Here is a 19,079-nt window from a genome sequence, read left to right as displayed (position 1 = left end):
GGAAGAAGGCCGAGGTGAACAATAAGACTCTGTGGGCCTTCTTGCCTGGGTCCTAATGCTAGACCTCCTTACTGTGATTCCTACTCACGTACTTTAAGCACAAGTGCAGTATCATTTCAAATACAGATATCAAAGTACAGTACACATGAATGTGTGTACATAAGTGATTCTTTTCATACACAGGTCACACAGCTCACTCTGGACTCAGGCCAACGCCAGCCATTCAAGCATACATCAGTTCCCATGAGATTTATTCAACTTTTTCACTGTACAACAAAGAATGTCATCACAACCACAAATTCCATATTTCATTAGTCAAAATCAAAGTCACCTTATATCGTATCAGTGTCCAAGTGAACATGTGAAAAATGTATGTTGCAAATCAACCTTCTTGAATAAAGTGGGCTTCTCTGGCTCTTGGGGTGTGATTTGTATTATTTTGGGACAGAATGTTTGACTTTAAGTTTTAATAAGATTATCAAGCAAAAGCACTGTAAAAAGCTACTTACAATTTACCGTAAACAAGATAATGTATCCTATTAAATCAGCCATATTAATCCAGATAATCTCTTTCAGCATTTATCCATAGGAGAAAAGGGTAGCAATAATACTTTATACAGTATACTATAACAGTATACTGAAATTGAAATGAATAAGACAGGCTTCAACATTAGGGGAGTCTATCTGGACCTGATTATATGTTTATAAAAGCAAATTGTCACTGACCTGATGATCCGCTGTCACAGCATTAGACAAAACACATTCAGGCTGTTACAAGCGGAAGCACAGAATGGGGAACTGATCCAGTAAAACTGAATCATTTCTGACTAAATTGCTTCTGTAGTTTCAGCATCATCTCTCTTCTTCATGCTTCACATGGGAACCTGACTGAACTCATATTTATAGCAGGCGTGTATTAAGTTTTCTATTGTAAGTGAATACATACATGGAAAAAAGCAGCAGTTTTATACAATTTTGTGTGATTTTACACTTTTACTCAACTATATTTATTTGTCAGCTGCAGTTATGCAATAGTTTTGCTATATACGGTTTTCAGTAGTTACTGTACTCTAGTAGTAGTGACAATCCTAGCAATAGTAGTACTTGTAACGACAAAGACTTCACCTCCCAGAATGCCATACCTATCCACTGACGTAACGTCCGGTGGTGCTGTTGGCGGGCAGGATGGCATCGATGCTAGTCGTTAGCGACAGTGAGGTTACTGTATAATTCAGCTTCAAAGCACAGTGGTGTGAAGGTAGCCAAAGCGAGTCAGTTTGGGGCCACTAGCAGCGAGTCCTTGGCTTGTTACACGTCTACAGCAGACGGTCAAATCACAGAGTTTTCACTCGGGCCTACCATAAGCCTATAAAAGCGCCCCAAAGCATTCTCTGTAAAGGTAAGGCTCATGTCAGTTAGCAAAATTAGCTCGCTTGTTGAGGGAAAACACGCCAGCCATGTTGCCCGGTCGTCGAAGGGGGCGGGACGCGTCGCTCGTCTCCCTGCTCAGGTTTTGGTGAAATGTTGAACTCGCGCTCAAAATCAAGCTGAACGTCTCATCCCCGACTCAGTTTGACATTTGTCGACTGTTCAATGCGGTAAACGAGGCTACAGCGTGTTCGTGCAAATTACGTAAAGCCCCGTCTGCGACAACTTGGTGATGCGTTGCAGACATAACCCTTTCATTCTGGGACGGTAATTGCATTTACCCTCGTGTGTACATGAGTGGCAGTGTGTGTTTTTCTGTGGATGCAGTCTTAAGTTTAATGCTTGTTGGCAAACAAAGTGTCCGCCCAAAGTGATCCCACTTACGCCATTGTCCATCCTAAACCCTAGACCCATGTGTCTGAGTTGTTGTAAATTCTTCCCTCAGATGTGTCCCCCACATCCAGGAATCTCTTTGCAGCGTCCAGCACCATCTTAATTTTATATGACTCCCATTATAATTCAGCGGCACAGGTTATCATCATGGTAGTAAATGCAAAAACTAATTTCATCTCCACACAGATGTTCGGCTCAAATCCATTTCTTTTCTGCTCCGTTTCCTTTTACACTGCCACTATTTTGGTGTCTCTCCGTTCTCGTAGCAGCTTCAGCCTGAGACAAGCTCTTTTCTGCTCTGATCTTGTTTACTTTTACTAAATTTTTCGTTCTTACAACTTTTTGGACATTTTCCTGACCCCTGTGCGACGATTTCCCTCACAGTGTAGGCAGTTTGCTTGCTTTTCTTAATTTTTGCACCCCTCACCATAACAGTGGTCCTTTTCCCATCATCTGACTCATTCACAGACTGCAGCAACATGTCCATATTCTGTCATACACAGCTGTAGCACAAGAGTCAAGATACACTCTCTTCCCCTTCAAAAGTCAAACACATCAGTACCAGTCTCCTTCTAGGATTCTTGTCAGCCTTCTTACTTCACAAACACCTGCAGTATCCTGAAAAGCCTTGAATTGCATCCACGTTTCCCTAATTGCATCTTTTCCTTGCGTCTTAGTCCCTCCCACCGGGGGATGCATGGAGAGATGCAAGGAAACCACGCAAGGAGAGAAGAAACAAGGAAATAAGTTTTAGGAGAACTGCGACATCCTTTCCTCTGAAGCGTCACATGAAGCGACGTCTGTTTCTGATGATGTGGCACAGCTGGATCTGCTGCATTAACTATTATATTCACACTGACACAAACATCCCCCGCCCTCAATACTCTGTTTAGACACATTCACTTATATTTACATTATTATATTATATATATTATTGGTTTATATATCAGTGACAGTTTTGGAAACAACATGGAAACGTGAAGGCTTGTAATCATAACATCAAAGTTTCTGACACTTGAAGTTGTAAATAGTGATAAATAACAGAGTGCTGTCATCTATATGATCAAATATGTTCCACACATGCTCAGAGGCTGCTGTCAGCGAGATTTATAACTTAACTAATCAGATTGTGGATGAAATAACTTTAATTGAAATTGAATGTTCTCGTACGATCGCTCTTGATCTCTTGAGTAACTCTCCTTCATTTTCTTTTCATTGTCAAATGCTCTTGTGTCTTCATTTTAAAATTCACTCCCCCTCCGATGTCCGATTTTCCAATTTGGATATCAGCTGATTGAACACTGCAGCTAATTGGAATGATCTGATACATCACAACGTCACTGGTGTTTCATGCTACAGTGGAGACAGATAACTTAAAACTCAAGTTAGTCACTCCCAAGTTCTGTTTTTTATTTGTTTTCTGAATCATTTATCATCTTTTCTGTTTAGTCACATGTGAGGTTGATGAGCATCAGGAAAATGGGTTACGTCATTTCAATTTCCTTGAAACATTTAGACTAATAAATTATTTCCACTGTTCAAAAGACACCATAATCATATTCTGGGTTATTGAATAATGGTTTTACATTCACTATATCAATAAACACAGATGCACATAATGAATAAATAATATAAACACATTTAGCCAGTAGAAATGGTTCCTGTGACTCTGAGCAGGACACAGTAGACCACGTTAATAGAAGATGCAGGTTGTTATTCATGAGCAGGTGTTTATTAAATAGGTAACAGGCTGCACAGAGAAAACACTGCTGCTCTGGCACTGATAACTGTGCCACGAGTAGTAGTGGCACAGTGCACGTTCATTGAAAGTCTCTACAGCTGTTAAAGCCGACTGACAGCTGATCCAGCTGTGATCAGCTGCCACCGTCCTCAGAAACGGCCAGCGTTCATGTGACACTTCAGAGGAAAGGACATGTAATTCCTCTGAAAATGTTGCTGTTTCTTCAGCTAAGTCTTCCTCGGTGGGAGAGACTAAGATGCAAGGAAAAGACACGAGTGAGGGACACATGGATGCAGTTTAACCCCCTGAACCCCAAGCAGTTTCTAGACTTTTTTTTGGTCCTGTCACATTTTTACTCACTGTGGGCTAATTTTTCACTGAACTGATGTTCTGTTCAAATTCACTGTTGTGATGTGAAGGGAAAGAGGGCGAGAGCAAGAGGAAGAAAAGGCGAGATACAGACTTAATGTCTCTGATGAAGGATTACTTGTTTTGCTGTTGTTCAACAATGAAGAGCAAATTTGTAACAATGTGTGCAGTTATTATTAACCTTCCCATCAGTGTATGTGGGGGAGAAACATCAGCACTCTGACAGGATCTGCTCCAGTAGCAGGATCAGCCTGTTGCAGAGCAGGACGAAGATCACAACTTGATCGTGACAGTTGTGCTGATATTTGTGCTGCTGTGATGCATCCAGTTGGTGATTTGCAGGTGTTTATTAACATATATTTTTGTTGGTCGTGCAGGTGGGCTGGCTCTCATGATGGGTCTGTGTGTGTGTGTGTTTGCTTCTTAACTGAAGTTACTGAGTTATGCCACTGGCAGCGCTGCCACTATTTTTTGGGAGGGGGTTTCAATTAGACTATTAAAGTAACAGGGTATGCTTATTGATGTAAGTTAGCCAGAAAGGATGGAACACTACACGTCACTGGACTCCACAAAAGTTGACTTGTCAACAGTTCCATTGTGTGTGACGAGTTCTTTCTGTGAAAGGAAAATATGACAACATGGGCATACAAAGGTTGTTAGCTTCTATAGGTCTCATTAATGTGAAGCATTTCTGTAGTACTTATAGTTAAGTCGCCTCATTCATGTGCACATATGACTAAATTAGTCTAAATACCAAGATAATGCTTCGATTAAGGTGTTTGGAGGGTTTGCAAGTAAGCTGAGAGCCTGTTTTCCACTGACATGGAACACTTAATTCTTAGCTTGCTGCCTTGTTTTCTGAGTTGAGTCACTAAAACACTTGCAATTTGGAAAAAGTTTGACTTAAACTGATTCAGTGAATCTGAACCAGTTATGACTAAATTCCTTCCATAGTTTCATCATCTGTCTTTTTCATGCTTCACAGGGCAATCTGACTGCACTCATATTTACTGCAGGCTTGTGTTTAGTTGGCTATTGTTGTGACCGTTTGTTTGTTTTTACCAAAATAAGTGTAAACATACATGGAAAAAATTACTTTTTACTGCAATTTTTAATTATTTTACAATTTTACTCCACAAAATGTTTGTACCTAGCTATATTTATTTGGCACCCATAGTTATGCAGTAGTTTGCTGAATAAGGTTTTAAAATGTGATTCAGTGTACTGTCCTGTAGTAGTGGTAAGAATAAGCTATAGCAGTATTTGTAACTTCACCTCCCATAATACTTTGCCCAATCAGTGACGTAACGTCCGGTGGTGCTGTTGGCGGGCAGAACGGGATCGATGCTGGTCGTTAGCGACGCTAAGGCTATTGTGTTATTCAGCTGCAAAGCACATTGACGTGAAGTCTATGCAAATCAAGACAGTGTAGGGTTGCCACTGGCGTGTCTTCGGCTAGCTTCTGCTTTATAGCAGACGGTCAAATCAGTGTTTTCACTCGGGCCTGGTGTAAACCCATAAAAGCGCCCAGAAGCATTTCTTTGTAAAGGTAAGCCTTATGTTAACTACCTTTAGCTAGCTAGCTGTTCAGGGAAAACACGCCAGCCATGTTGCCCTCTGAAAGTAGGGGGCAGGCCGCTTTGCTCGGGTTTTGGTAAATTGCAATATATTGTTCCAAAATGAAGTTGCAGGAAATTGTCCGAGTTTATTTTGGAATTCGTTGACTAGCGTCATTTAATACGGCGCGCGAGGCTATAACGTGTGCATGCATGATGTAAAATCGCTGTGCAGCACGCTGGCTTCGGCGCTTCCCATGAAACAGTGGACAGGACAGTTTTGCTTATTGTCCTGGCATAGACATGACCTCTTTATTCTGGAATTGTTATTCAATTTAGCCGCATGTGTGTAAAGTTGCGACTCCTGCAGCATGCTTTTTTTCTGTGGATGCATTCCACGAATTGCACATGCACGGGGGAGGGCGTTTTTCATCCTCTCCACCGCCACCAAACATTAGTTAAGCTGCCAGTAAGCAGTTGTTGTTGCGTTAACATATTATTATGAAGTCAATTTTGATTGCACAACGAAGTACATTTGTCATCACAGTAAATATAATACATAATTAGAAGAATAAATTATTCTAAAACGTAAAAGTCATCATCAGTGAGTACACATGAGGTGAGTACTTCCTACAAATAGATATGCACAGCAGGCAGCTGCTGTTAGAAGGATTTTAATGCTGTGTAATTTTTTTGTGAAACAGCATTAAAATTGCTTAAAATACCAAGATTAATACAGTGGTTGAATTAAGATGTTTGCATGGTTTGTAAGTAAAATTGTATTATACATAGTACATTTTATTTCTCAAAAATATCATTCTCAAGGAGAGGAGCCTCTACTGACACAGAAAACTACATGCCTAGTGTGCTGACTTGTTTTCTGAGTTGCAGGTTGTAAATGTAATTGCATTGAATTTGTCAGTGATCTAAGTACCTCTTCTGCCCTGTAGTTTTTCTGTGCTCACAAAGTGAGTGTTATTTAACTTTAAGATTCAGGATAGGATTCAGTACCTGACAGCAGCTCCTTATGTAGATGCTGATTTGTCTGAAAAGCAGATGAAACAAATGCTGAATATGAGACTGCGTTGAGTAACAGAAGGGTAGCCCAAACATGACGTTGTAGCTTTGGCTCGCTATAGTTGGGTTACCTGCCAAAATGGCTCCTGGAGTGTAACTACTCAGCAGACACACTCCAGATGTAATGGGTAAAGGCTCCCACAGTGCTTGTCAGAGCCAGTCCTTTGAACAGTGCAGCTCTTTATCTGGCGACCCCTCCTCCTTTCTTTCCCTCCAAACTCAGGTTTCAGCTTCTTTTCTCTCTTGCAGGGCCTAACATGGCTTCCCCTTGGCTTTTGATTTGGGCTGGACAGGGATTCTGTAGGGCCAGGAAGAGTTTCTCAGATCATAAACTAAATTGATTGCATGGTTTTGAAGACAGGGATGTTTTGCAATACAGAGTATCTTGATCAATCATCAAGAATCATCACAAATGCAAATTCACAATTTGATGCCAGCGAGGGACCACTCACATATTAATATCGCCGGCAACTTGTCTGCTCAGTGTCAGTGTGTTCCGTCCAGTTGCAGATGTAGTTGTTACCATTAATGGTTTTGCTGCAGATATCAGCATTGTTAAGCAGATTAGATGTAAATGGTCTACATTCAATGCAGTCTGATTATAGAATTCAGATTTTCCACTCACTTTAGTCATAGAGTTGTAGCAGACCCCCTACTCTGTTTGTAGCACCCTCGCCGTTCCTGCTGTATAATAACTATTTGATCACTGTATTTCAGGTATTATGTTGGTACTATGTATCGGTTGAAATCCCGAACTTGGGTATCAGAAGCAGAGAGAAAAAGTTGGATTGGTGCATCTCTACTGTGCATATAATAACACTTTGTCTAAAAATGAGCATCCTCAATGAAAGACATGTTTTTTATGTAACAGTCTTAATTTTTGTTTGTTGTCTTTTGGGGTTCAACCTTTGTTGCTGCACAGTCTATATTAGGCAGAATACCTTATAATGTGTCCTTTGTAGCGTTAAGCAAATTCTACTATTAACCTTGCAGCCCTGCTTTCGGACAATTGGACAAGTGGTTTCTTACTGTCATTTAGCTATTCTTCCTCTTAAAATTTTTTGTTAAAGAGTAAGATCCTTTTTTCTAACCAGAAAAGGCTGCTATATCACTCGGCCAAAGCCACCAGACGATATTTACAGGAACTATTATTTTATCATCAAAAAACACACTTGACTGATACTAGTAAAGTAAAAGTCACAAAACCAAATCTTTATACTGTTCCAATAATCACAACCAACCCTGGCCTGATCAAAATACACTCATCACCAAATGGGAGAAGAGCGAGAGGGCCAACATAAGACATCAAGAAAACGACAACAAAAAATTATGGTCTGGTCATTTGAAACCATTTCTTAATTGAAGTTAACCAACAATTACTGTACTGTGATATATACCATTACCGTGATATAAAATTCCGTATACCATGATAGAAGATTTTGGACATCAGTTACTATTAATCAAGCCAGAAAAGAAGGCAGCTCACACATATTTAATGAACATGATTATACCTGTTTATAATGAATATCATTTGTCTGTTTTCTCTCTGTTTTGTGATGAGCTTTACCGGGGGGTCAGCTTTGTCGAGCATCAGTTTATCACGGGCCCAGCCACACTGATCCATCACAACATGGAGGGAAAACAGTGTTTCTGTCCGTTATGGTTGTTTTTAAACTGGAACCTGTAATCATGTGTTTCTTGGCTGCATTGTTAGTCTCTGCCTCCACCATTTTTCACATGCTTATAACCCGATTTCCATTCAGAATTAGTTAAAGATGACACATTTCTTTAATATTTTAAGCAAGATTACTTTTTTATTTTAGTCTTTTACACTTTTAAAATAACAAAAAGGTTTGGGCACCCTGCATGGTCAGTACTTAGTAACACCCCCTTTGGCGAGTATCACAGCTTGTAAACGCTTTTTATAGCCAGCTAGTCTTTTAGTTCTTGTTCGGGGGATTTTGGTCCTTTCTTCCTTGCAAAAGGTTTCTAGTCTGTGAGATTCTTAGGCCATCTTGCGCACAAAGGATCATTACCCTGTTGTAGAAGTGTTCTTTTCATCTTCAGCTTCTTCTGTTTTTTTGAAGATCAGAATTTGTTGGCATGTACTTCAGTCTGCCAAGCCCAGATAGTGATGATCCATTCCTGTGCTTGACAGTTTGAGAGATGTTTTTTACATGAAATTCAGCACCCTTTTTTCTCCACACATACCCTCGCTCATTGATGCCAAAAAGTTCTATTCTAACTTCCAAAATGCATCAGGCTTGTTCAGATGTTTCTTTGCATATTTCTAATGCTGAATTTTGTGGTGAGGATGCAGGAAACACATTTGTGCATGTGTTGCTGCACAGTAGAACAGTGCACCACCAGTCCAGAGTATGCTTTGTCCTCCTGAAGGTCTTTTGCCGTCAGACGGGGAGTTCAATTAGCCTTTGTAGAAATCTATCAAGCAGTTCTCTTTTGTTTGTTGGTCTTCTGGACCTCAGCTTGGCCTCCACCTTTCCTTTCAACTGCCATTTCTTAATTACATTACAAATTTAGGAAAAGGCTGTCTGAAAACACGTGACGAGTGATAGGCAGCTGGTCAGAGGAGGCCATGGCTCCTGATTGCCGGGACAAGGTTTGAGGAGTCACAGCATTTATAAAGCTTTGAAATATGCATCACCTGGCCTTTCCTAACAATGACTGTGAACTAACCATAGCAATATCAATCTAATTAAGCTCTTAGACCTTTGGTAAAAATTATTTGAGCACTTAAATCATTTGGGGTCCCTAAACTTTTGCATGGTGCTCCTTTCTTTTTTTTGTCTTCTGAAATTGTACAAAAAAACTAATGCGCTAATCTTGCTTAAACCGCTGAAGATTTTTCATCTTTAACTTTATGTCTTTTATCTTGTACTCATTTAACTATTCACAATAACAGAAATTTTGACCTGTGGTATCCAAACCTTTGCATGCCGCTGTATGCACCACTCTTATTTGCAGTCAGGTTAGGATTTTGAAAGGACAGATTTCAGCTCATATGTGAAGGATGTTCACATTTGTGCTGTGCACAGTTTTCAGGGGCTCTCTTTATTTTGTCTTAACATTTTATTTCTTATTATGACACCAGCTCGATGAGTAGGAGCAGCCTAATGTAGCAGTTTACTTCAAACAGTATTTAATTTGCTACTTTTATGCAGGATATGACACTGCTGCAATACTGCCTGACATGCGATGTGCATTGTTTTTGGAAATATGACTTATTATATACAGTCTCTAGATATTCAACTTTTCCTCATGGTCTAGTGTGTTAAAAATCACATTAAATCATAATAGCGAATTGCAGTACTTGTTGAATCTCAATATTCAAGATTTACAATACCTATTGAATTGGCAATCAGGTGATAATATTGAGCCCTATTATCCCAGAGACAAAGGACACGGTTTCATTTCCGTTCAGGACATACCTTACCAGTCCTTGCATTTTCTCTGTACAACCAGAACATTTCAGTATCGAAACATGTTAAACAATAAATCAGCTATCAGCTACCCTTTTATCATCATCTCTGCATGTTTCGTCTTGGGTGCACTTACAGGTGCCCTCAGCAGACGTCAAGCTGGCAGCCGTAGCAGGAAAGAAGGGAAAGAAGGCTGAGGAGGAGGAGCAGCCTGCAGGACCTGCAGCAGCACCAGCACCACCTGCTGCAGCAGCACCACCACCACCACCAGCTACAGCAGCAGCAGCAGCAGCAGAGGAGGAGGAAGAGGAGGAGGAGTATGTGGTGGAAAAGGTTTTGGACCGTCGAGTGGTGAAGGGAAAAGTGGAGTTTCTGCTGAAATGGAAGGGGTTCTCAGAGTGAGTATGAGTCTGTCTTCACTCTGTTGGTGTTCTCGCACATATTTTCCTGTTGTTCGTCTGGAGATTAGTTTTACTTAGTTTTCATGTGAGCTTCATGTCTGCTGTCTGCACTCACCTTTCCAGCGAGGATAACACTTGGGAACCGGAAGAGAACCTGGACTGCCCGGACCTTATCGCAGAGTATATGCAGAAACACAAAGAGAAGGAGGAGAAGAAGAAGGAGGGCAAGAGGAAAGCCACCAATGAAACCTCGGGAGACTCTGAGGAACGAGGGACCAAGAGGAAGAAGGAAGAGGTGAGCAAAGCAGAGATGCTGCTCCAGACTAAAGAATCCCAGGTGTGAGCCACATCACAAAAGAATTAGCAAATGTTTAAATAATAATATAGTAGTAATAATAATATTAATAATAAATATACAGGTTCGCACACAGGTGCTTTCGTGCTCGTTCCCCTACCTGTCTGTTTTCTCTTTGATCATGTGGTCTCTTGTTCTTACACATCTGTCTCCAGGGAGAGAAGGCCAGAGGGTTTGGCAGAGGTCTGCAGCCAGAGAGGATTATTGGAGCGACGGACTCCAGTGGAGAGCTGATGTTCCTCATGAAGTGGTGGGTCTTCACTGTCAGTTTATAAAGGTCCAATGAGATGGCTTTTAGGTGAAATTACTCGTTCTTTTTGGAGATTCAACAGTACATTTAATAAACAATATAAAGTGGACATATATTATTTGTGTCTGGTCGGTTCTCAGTTACAAGGAAATGAGACCAGTGAAGATTTCCCACCTAGAGCATATTTTCAGTCATGCAGTCAAGAGAAGCTTAAGTGCAAAGCTCTGTGTATAACACATCCCCGTCTATACAGGGCTAACAGTGGTTTTGGTATGGCCTCACTGCGGAAAGCAAGAAAGGAAATACTGAAACTGATCCTGTTGTAATGAGAACAGAACAAATCAAATGCACCATGACACCCCGTTGAAAAGTCTAGCATGTCTTAACCTGCCTAGTGTGACATCCCACAACATGTTCCTGACCGTTTACCAGGTGCTCTCTCCAGAGCGCAGTCAGGTAACCATGGCAAGGAGAAGGGAGGATGCTGAGTTTGCTACTGTCAAAAGAGAGGAAAAGTTTGTTGAGCTGTGGGAACAGTTCCCCTGCCTATTTGACATTTCCTTGAGGGAGAATCATGATGGAGTCAAAAACGACAAGTGTTGGCGAGAAATAGCAAAAGCACTTTATCAGCCCGGCGAGTAGCTGGCTGTGCTGTCATAACATTAGTCCTGGTCCTAACTGTTTGATGTGGCCAACACAGCCAAGCCTGCTCCTTGAATACATAACTGTGGAAATAAAATTACTGTCTAGCTAAATGGTAGCATCGGAACTGTATTGTCTTCTTCTGTTCTTCTTAGCGGTTAGCATTAGCAATAGTTAAATGGTAGCATCGGTACTGGCCACTACCTGGAGCATCTCTGGGTCAGTTGAACGTGGCGGTGCTGTTTGGATTGTGTAGGAGCAGTGTGAACTGGCACTAGGGGGGGTGACTCTGGGACGCCGGAGTTCACTGCCTAACCTCCTGGAGGTGTAGTGGGACTAAGTAGGCGAAACACTGTTGAAGGGAGGTTTCCACCTGATGACCCCCAGAGACGTGTTAGGAATCACTGCTCTTTGGCAGGTATAGAGGCAGATTAGAGCTCCAAGGTTCTTCACTGAGAATGAATCCTCTTTTTGAGCACAAGTATCTTGTGTTTAAATTAACTGTGAAACTTGTATCTGTCCTACTTGTTATCCTGATGCTACTCAGTAGATGTGTCAGTTAACGACTCCTCTACAAGGACATCTTTACTCATCTGTGATCTTTAAATAAGACGTGCTGTAATCAACAAACTCTCATAAGTGCAACCCCATCAACAGATGCAAGATGCGAGTTTCGGAAGACTTTGTTGCTGTATGTGGGATGTGAGATATTTTGCTGGGAAAATGAAAAAGCTAAGTCCGTTTCTGATCGAGGAAGAGCCTTGCCTGAATGTGAGAGTAGCCTGAGTCAGACCCAATTACTCTGAGATGCATATGGAGGCTGTTCAGCAGAAGATCCATTTGACAAAAAGTAGTGCAATGTTGTCTTACATCTTTCATTCAAATTTGAACATTATTGAAATGTTAACATTTTGTTAATCCACCGTATAATCAGATACTCTCTCTGATGACAATGTGCTTAACCCATAAAGCACAGAATTCAGAAAAAAATTGAATGTGAAATGGATTGAAGCCCAGGACCTTCTTCCTGTGAGGAGGCAGATCTACCCACTGAGCTAACCTTCATTTTTATTTCACATCATGAAAGCTACAATCACAAAACTATAACTGGAGCTTGAAACTTAGTAGAAAAAAAAAATACTGCAGCAGAAGTGTGCAAATGGGGCCTAGAATCAACATTTAAAAAGCACTAATAGCTTTGCAGTAGAAGTTTCAGCTAATTCAGACTTATTCAAGCTGTTAACGGGTATGTAAACAGGCCTGCTGAAAACAGTAATGAAACAGTTGCCATGTTGAGAATTGAGAGAGTGGATGACTTTTCAATTGTGCAAGAAGTTCTTTTTGTTAATAAAACCAAGCTAATTAAGCATTCAGTGGGCACTTCATTGCAATTCAATCCAACTCTGCCATTAAATCTACCTTCAAAAGCCCAGTTTAGGTTGACAGTGTCAGAAATGATATGTCTGTTGCTGAGGTCATGGTTAAATGTGGTGTTTCAATTCCAGTGTAATAGCATTGATGTGATGACTGCATTATATTCAGAGGTGTTTCTAATATTCTGAAGACCTCAATAACTAACACAGTTCTCTTTTGTTTTTCCTCCCTTTACTTTCTCCTGCCTTGCTTGTTTCCCATACCTCTTGTCTTTTCCTTTTGCTCTCTGTTTGTCTACCACCTTGTTTCTCCATTTCTCCCTTTCACTTTAATTCAAATTAACAGGAAGAACTCCGATGAAGCCGACCTCGTCCCAGCCAAGGAGGCAAATGTCAAATGTCCCCAGGTGGTCATCTCTTTCTATGAGGAGCGCCTCACCTGGCATTCTTACCCCACAGAGGAGGAAGAGAAGAAAGAAGAGGAGAAAAAAGACTAGATGAGTGGAGGAGGCGGCGGTGCAAAGAGGAAAAGAAAGGAAGTGTGGAAGTGCAGGGCGGGAAATCAACTTTATGCTGGTGAACTGTTGTCCAGGTAATTGATTCTAGCAGCCACTTTGGCAGAGAAAGTGGAGAAAATCCCAGATTGTAAGTGTTGAAGTGGAGAGTGGTACGGCCATACAGTTGTGATAAAAAGACAACTTTTAAATGCGTGAATAGAAAAAAACAAACACCAGGTTTGGTAAATGTGATGTTTTACAAGATCCGGTGCATTACGATATCGCAGTTAACAAAAAGGATAACTCTTGGGGGAAATCTACACATGGCATTGTGGACAGATCAACCACAGTTGAACAACATACGTCTGGGTACAGACATCGACAAAGTGTACTGTGCCAAAATCTGAAGACATCAAATGCTGCCATTTAAAAATAGACACTCCATAAACTCAAACGATCCGTGAACTGCCAACGTAGCTGATAGAGGAAAGAAGTTTGTTTTCCTGCCCTGAAAGGAGACGGGCGTCCTTTCCTCAAAAGATGCTCCCACCTGTATCTCGACCGAAAATGTCCATTTTTGTAAAGAGGTATGTTGACACTTAGTCTCTTATTTTAATGGTATTTCCCTCACCAAGAACTTGTCACTTGATGGGAATTGGTGCCTTTGCTCTGCTAGTATTTCTCCTTGGCCTCACAAGCCAAATATTGAACCGAATAAAGTTAAATCACTATAAAAGTGTTTGTCTCCTGCATTTGGTGACAGGTGCATGGTGTTGGAAATACAGAAACACACTTCAAGATGTCAAGCTACCTCTTAAACACGTGCATCCATGTGAGAAGCAAGCTGAATGTTTGGATGTGGCTGTCAAGTTTGCCTCTGCTGCCAGTCACCGGTGCACATTTAGAAGTCCTGGTTCGATCAGTGTTTTGGCTGATGAGATGGTGAAAGCTGATGAATTGTGGCAGCTCAGAGTACAAATTTCCCCTCTTGCTGTGTCAAGATATATTGGCGGGATCTTCTTTTGGAACTGAATGAAGTGGAGCGAGGTCTTATGGAGGAGTGAAAGAATGGACAGAAACCATTCGTCTCTTTCAGTGTCTGTTCTCTTTGTGCCACCTGGGTTCTCGTTCCTGCTGATGCAACACTGTTCTTCAATTGAAACTCTCAAATGCCAAGTGGCGCCTGTATGTTTCACTCTGACATGGACAGACTGACAAAGAGGGGCTACAGTCTACATGAATAGATCAGCAGTCGTTGGCTTTGGCCTTACATGTCCTACCAGCCAATGTGGCAACCGGCCAGCCAGTGCTCAGATGTCCCGCGGTTCTCTGCGAAAACATCTGTTTTTTGGTCATAAAAGCTGATGCTTGTCAGTTATTCCGGCCATGGATGATACTGCTGCCCAAAGCCTGTACTTTGCTTTCTTTTCATTTTTTTTTAAATAAAACAAAACCTGTAGCTTTTCTGTGATTGTGAAACTGTCCATCTGCAATATTTCATGTGACCCAATCATATGCATTCTATATATTAAGGTATAAGAGTGCTGCACTCTCCTAATATAGGGCCCCATGATTTCCACAGTGCAGAAAATATGGACAGAATTTAATTAAAAAAACTGAATCAAACATCCAAATTCCAAACATTGAAAATTGTATATAAAAAAAATGCCAATAGTGCCAATGATGCAATTTTCAGTATGGTCTTGAACACACTTGCATGGAACAATTGAGTTCTATAAATTCACCTATTTCCACTGTTTGACCAGGGACACAGTATTTAGTTGGAAGGCAAGTAATGACCTGACCTGTGATTGAGCTACTTCTTAATGGGGGTGAGGGTGGTTGGTTATTGCCAAAGTGGCTGGTACAGTGTAGCAGCAAAAATCTGCATCTAGCCAGATTGTACATTTCCACACTGCTAGAGTGACGACGCACTGAGCGACTTCACGTGAAGATTTGCATGGTTGTCATGTAGCAGTTAGTGAGCTGGTTGAGACTCAGCACCAAAGAGTGGCAGTACAAGAACTCCTGCCAGAGGAAGCTCAGATGCCCTTTCACCTGTGGACTAGAGGGCCAAAGTGTCGGGGACCAACTGATGGTAATTCAGATCCTAAAAGTAGAATGAACACTGTGCAAGGCTGAGAATCCGCAGGTTTAAACACTCAGCTCAGCTATGTGATGATTAGTTGGAATGAAATCCTGCAGGCTCTTGGCCTTTCTCCGCAGTCTGCCTGATGTTAACCGACCAGAGCACCGCTGTCCAGATAAAGTTTATTTTTTTTTAATGCTTCTGGAAATCTGATACAGGCTTTTATAAAAGCAGCTGGAGTTAATGTCTTCTTGTCAATTATCCTCATTGTTTATGGCATCAAATTGCAGGAGCAGGTAAAACAAGCATGCTTTACTATACTGAGCTGCTGCAAGAAACTTTTCTCATGATCATCAAACATGTCTCCCTAGGAAAGAGAGGCACCCCCTCTAACTTGTTGGCCTTGGTGTAAACACGCCCCACTGTGAACCAAAAGTTGTCAAGTAGTGAATTAATGCCAGGATCAGACTACACGATTTTTTTTTGACTTTGACGATGGTCAGATCTAACGATCATAGTGCCATAAAAATTTTTGCCGTGTCTTGGTCAGGTGAGTGGCAAGACTACACGTATGACCCCGACCAATCACAGCACGTCTATTTCACAAGTTCAGATGTCATCGGGGAGGCAGGTGAAGCAGCTGTCAAACTGACAGAAGCGTCATGTGTGATACAAAATCATCTCAAAATCAAGCTAGATTCATGTAGTCTGATCCTGGCATAACAGGTGTTGGACAAGAGAACCAACAGTGTGGGAACTGACCTGCCATATGTCAGCATATTGCCGCCTGTAGTTTGTATATTCATCTACTCCTCCAGCTGTGTTGGCATGAAAGCAACCAACAAGCTGGTTTGGCTGATGGTGAAAGTGCCGCTTCGGCTGGTAGGTGGAGGTTTCCCGATGAGACTCTGTCTCTCAGTAGATACACGCTCCACAAAACTCAACTGGGTTTCACTACCAATGGAGGAGATGATTGAAAGTATGTTTAAAATCATCTTAAGTTCACTCCCTTGTTTTAAACTTCACATACACATTCAGCCACATGTGTTTTGTAGATTGTATTACTTTAGCGTGCACCGGCCGGGCAACATTCAAGACGTGATGATTGAGCACATTTAAGAGTATTTCTTGGTTCCTCTTGCTTGCAGACCGTCCTATGTCCAACACGTATTTTGTTAGTTGCATAAAACAGGATAGAATTTTTGAATTCAGCATGATCAACATTACCGCTTCATATGGGTTGTCTCTCTGATGTTTTCCCAATGTTTTCCATGTTTTATGTGTTGAATGTAGCTCGGCTGTGCTTATTTCTATGTATACTGTATTGAAGCTAGCATATTAGCGTCCTTTGTTAGCAGACCCGGGTTAACTAGTTCGAATCCCCCTTTTTTTCTTAACGGTTTCCTTTGGAGTTTCACTGCTGGAGATTTATGGAAGAACTGACCCTTGAAGAGAAAACTGAATTCTGAAAGTTATTGTTGTGTGACTGCATGAATTTCCAGCGGACGCTGTTTTCCTGCTTCACCTCGTACTGCCTCGCATCACAACCCTTGAATCTGCAGCTGTTTTTACAGTTTTACTTTTTCTTACAGAATGATCATTTTAATGAGCCCTAACCTTTAGTGAAATGCTATGGAAGACTCAACCAGTTTAGCACTATAAACATTAGTGCTATTTTTAAAACAAGTGACCGCAGGCTGTGTAAGCATATTAAAATCCTCACCGGAGTAATTCTTACATAAAGACCAGACGATTACTTTGATATGGATTTTGTTTTGTATGTATAGTTTCTCCCATTTGAAGTCAAACCTCTGACTTTGAAACAGCTGCTGTTACTACTGTATGTTAGCATCTATATGCTGGGTCGAAGCCTCGTCTTTCTCATTTATTCTTGTTACATCAGTATTACGAGTTCAATGTTCTGCATTCTGCCTTCTGTTATACCTCACAGGAGGAGATTGAATTGGCTGCACCCGGGTCTGCTAGTTAGCTTTCCTATCTTGTCTTTGAAACTTTTCTCTGTATTTAGTGGATTAGCTTGTGTTGTCCTGTTGCATGTTTATTGGTTTCCCTTGCAATCGTCACTGTTACGGCTGATCTACTTTTGTGTGTGTTGGACAATAAAGGTTTCTTGTTTTCGTAACTATTTGTACTTTGGTGTCACAGTTAGTCCTTTTTCTATTTTAATGGCACTCAACAAGAAATACGTAACTAGCACAGTTATTATGTAAGCATTTGGAAAGCTGTGTGCGGGCTAAATGTTAGCCTTTATTTTGTGGCAGCACTTTGTGTCAATACAAACCAGACAAAATGCATTTTCACAACAATAACATCTAACAGTATTGTTAGATGACCGAATGAAAATTTAATTATTGTCATACATATAACTATCCTGCTCACATGGGCTTACTAGACACCATAAATCTATACGAGTCAGGACCAGAGTACAATGAAAGTCCAGAAATAATAAAAATGCTACAGCATCTTAACGGTTCAGTCTCAGACTGTCGACTGCAACAGCATTCATGAATGACTGGTGAGAGCATTCACCATGTACCTGCGTGCTGGCACAAAAACACATTGAAATCAGTCATTCATCTGCACACCTGTGTATTTCAGGGTTTTGTCGAGTCATTTTGTGGAACGTTGGCTTTTCAGTCATCAGCATGAAAGAAAATGTGATTTGACCCACATCACACAGCTCACACGATCAGTTTTCCCTTCTTTACTTCCCTTCTTTCTTTGAATCAGCCAGCCTCAGTGGCCAGAGGAAGAACAGCAGCTTTCAAATGTAACACTGATGATCTTTGGCATCATGAGATCATATAATATATGATTCAGGGCCAAACTTTTGTAGAGGTCCAGCATATACACCTCCTCAAAAACTGATTCAAGCTCTTTAGCTTTGTGATGTACACTACGCATCATTTATTCTGTCCCCTACCATTTTGATTAGATGATTCCACAGTCAGATCGTTCAACATTTTCATTGTAGTGATCTGGTACTCAACCCATACTTACCCTGAATCTGGACTGGACTGGACTTCTGGAATGGGAGAAAATCTGTGAACACCCAGCAAATCTTGTATAGCTCTATTATGTATGGTGGCCACATCCCTGCAGCATAGTTCATGGAGGAGACGTGCATCATAAGGTGTGATGTATGTACAATAGCAAAGACCATTACATAATTTCAGTCTGTTGTTGGCTGATCCCAGACCTCTCCCAGCAGAGTCAACAAAGGAAATTTCCAACCTCAACTCATGGATTCCTCAGGAGGAAGACTCAATGAATTGTAAAGCAACTGAGCCAAAACCTGCATGACAAAACATGCATTATATTTGTTTAGCTCTGATATATTGCTAATCTTCACTGAGAACACCACAAAGTAACCACATTTAATGTTTTTCTATAGGTTAGATTCAGCCTCTGCCAGTAAAATTATATAATCTGTGTTTAATAAAAATA

At 41.0% G+C, this 19,079-nt stretch overlaps 1 protein-coding gene across 1 annotated transcript; it reads left to right on the top strand.

The window, feature by feature from the left end:
- The first annotated feature begins 9,160 nt into the window (after positions 1-9,160).
- cbx1a (chromobox homolog 1a (HP1 beta homolog Drosophila)) lies at positions 9,161-17,754 on the top strand. Its single transcript, XM_041956517.1, has 5 exons — positions 9,161-9,184; positions 10,143-10,402; positions 10,529-10,742; positions 10,916-11,010; positions 13,372-17,754. The coding sequence occupies exons 1-5, from the start codon at positions 9,161-9,163 to the stop codon at positions 13,520-13,522; spliced, it is 744 nt and encodes a 247-aa protein (XP_041812451.1). The 3' UTR covers positions 13,523-17,754.
- Positions 17,755-19,079: the final 1,325 nt, after the last annotated feature.

The sequence above is a fragment of the Chelmon rostratus genome, chromosome 17 (genome assembly GCF_017976325.1).
Source record: "Chelmon rostratus isolate fCheRos1 chromosome 17, fCheRos1.pri, whole genome shotgun sequence".
Taxonomy (NCBI): Eukaryota; Metazoa; Chordata; class Actinopteri; order Chaetodontiformes; family Chaetodontidae; genus Chelmon; species Chelmon rostratus.
Note: the sequence above shows the minus strand (reverse complement) of the source record. Positions and strands in the feature narration are given on the sequence as shown.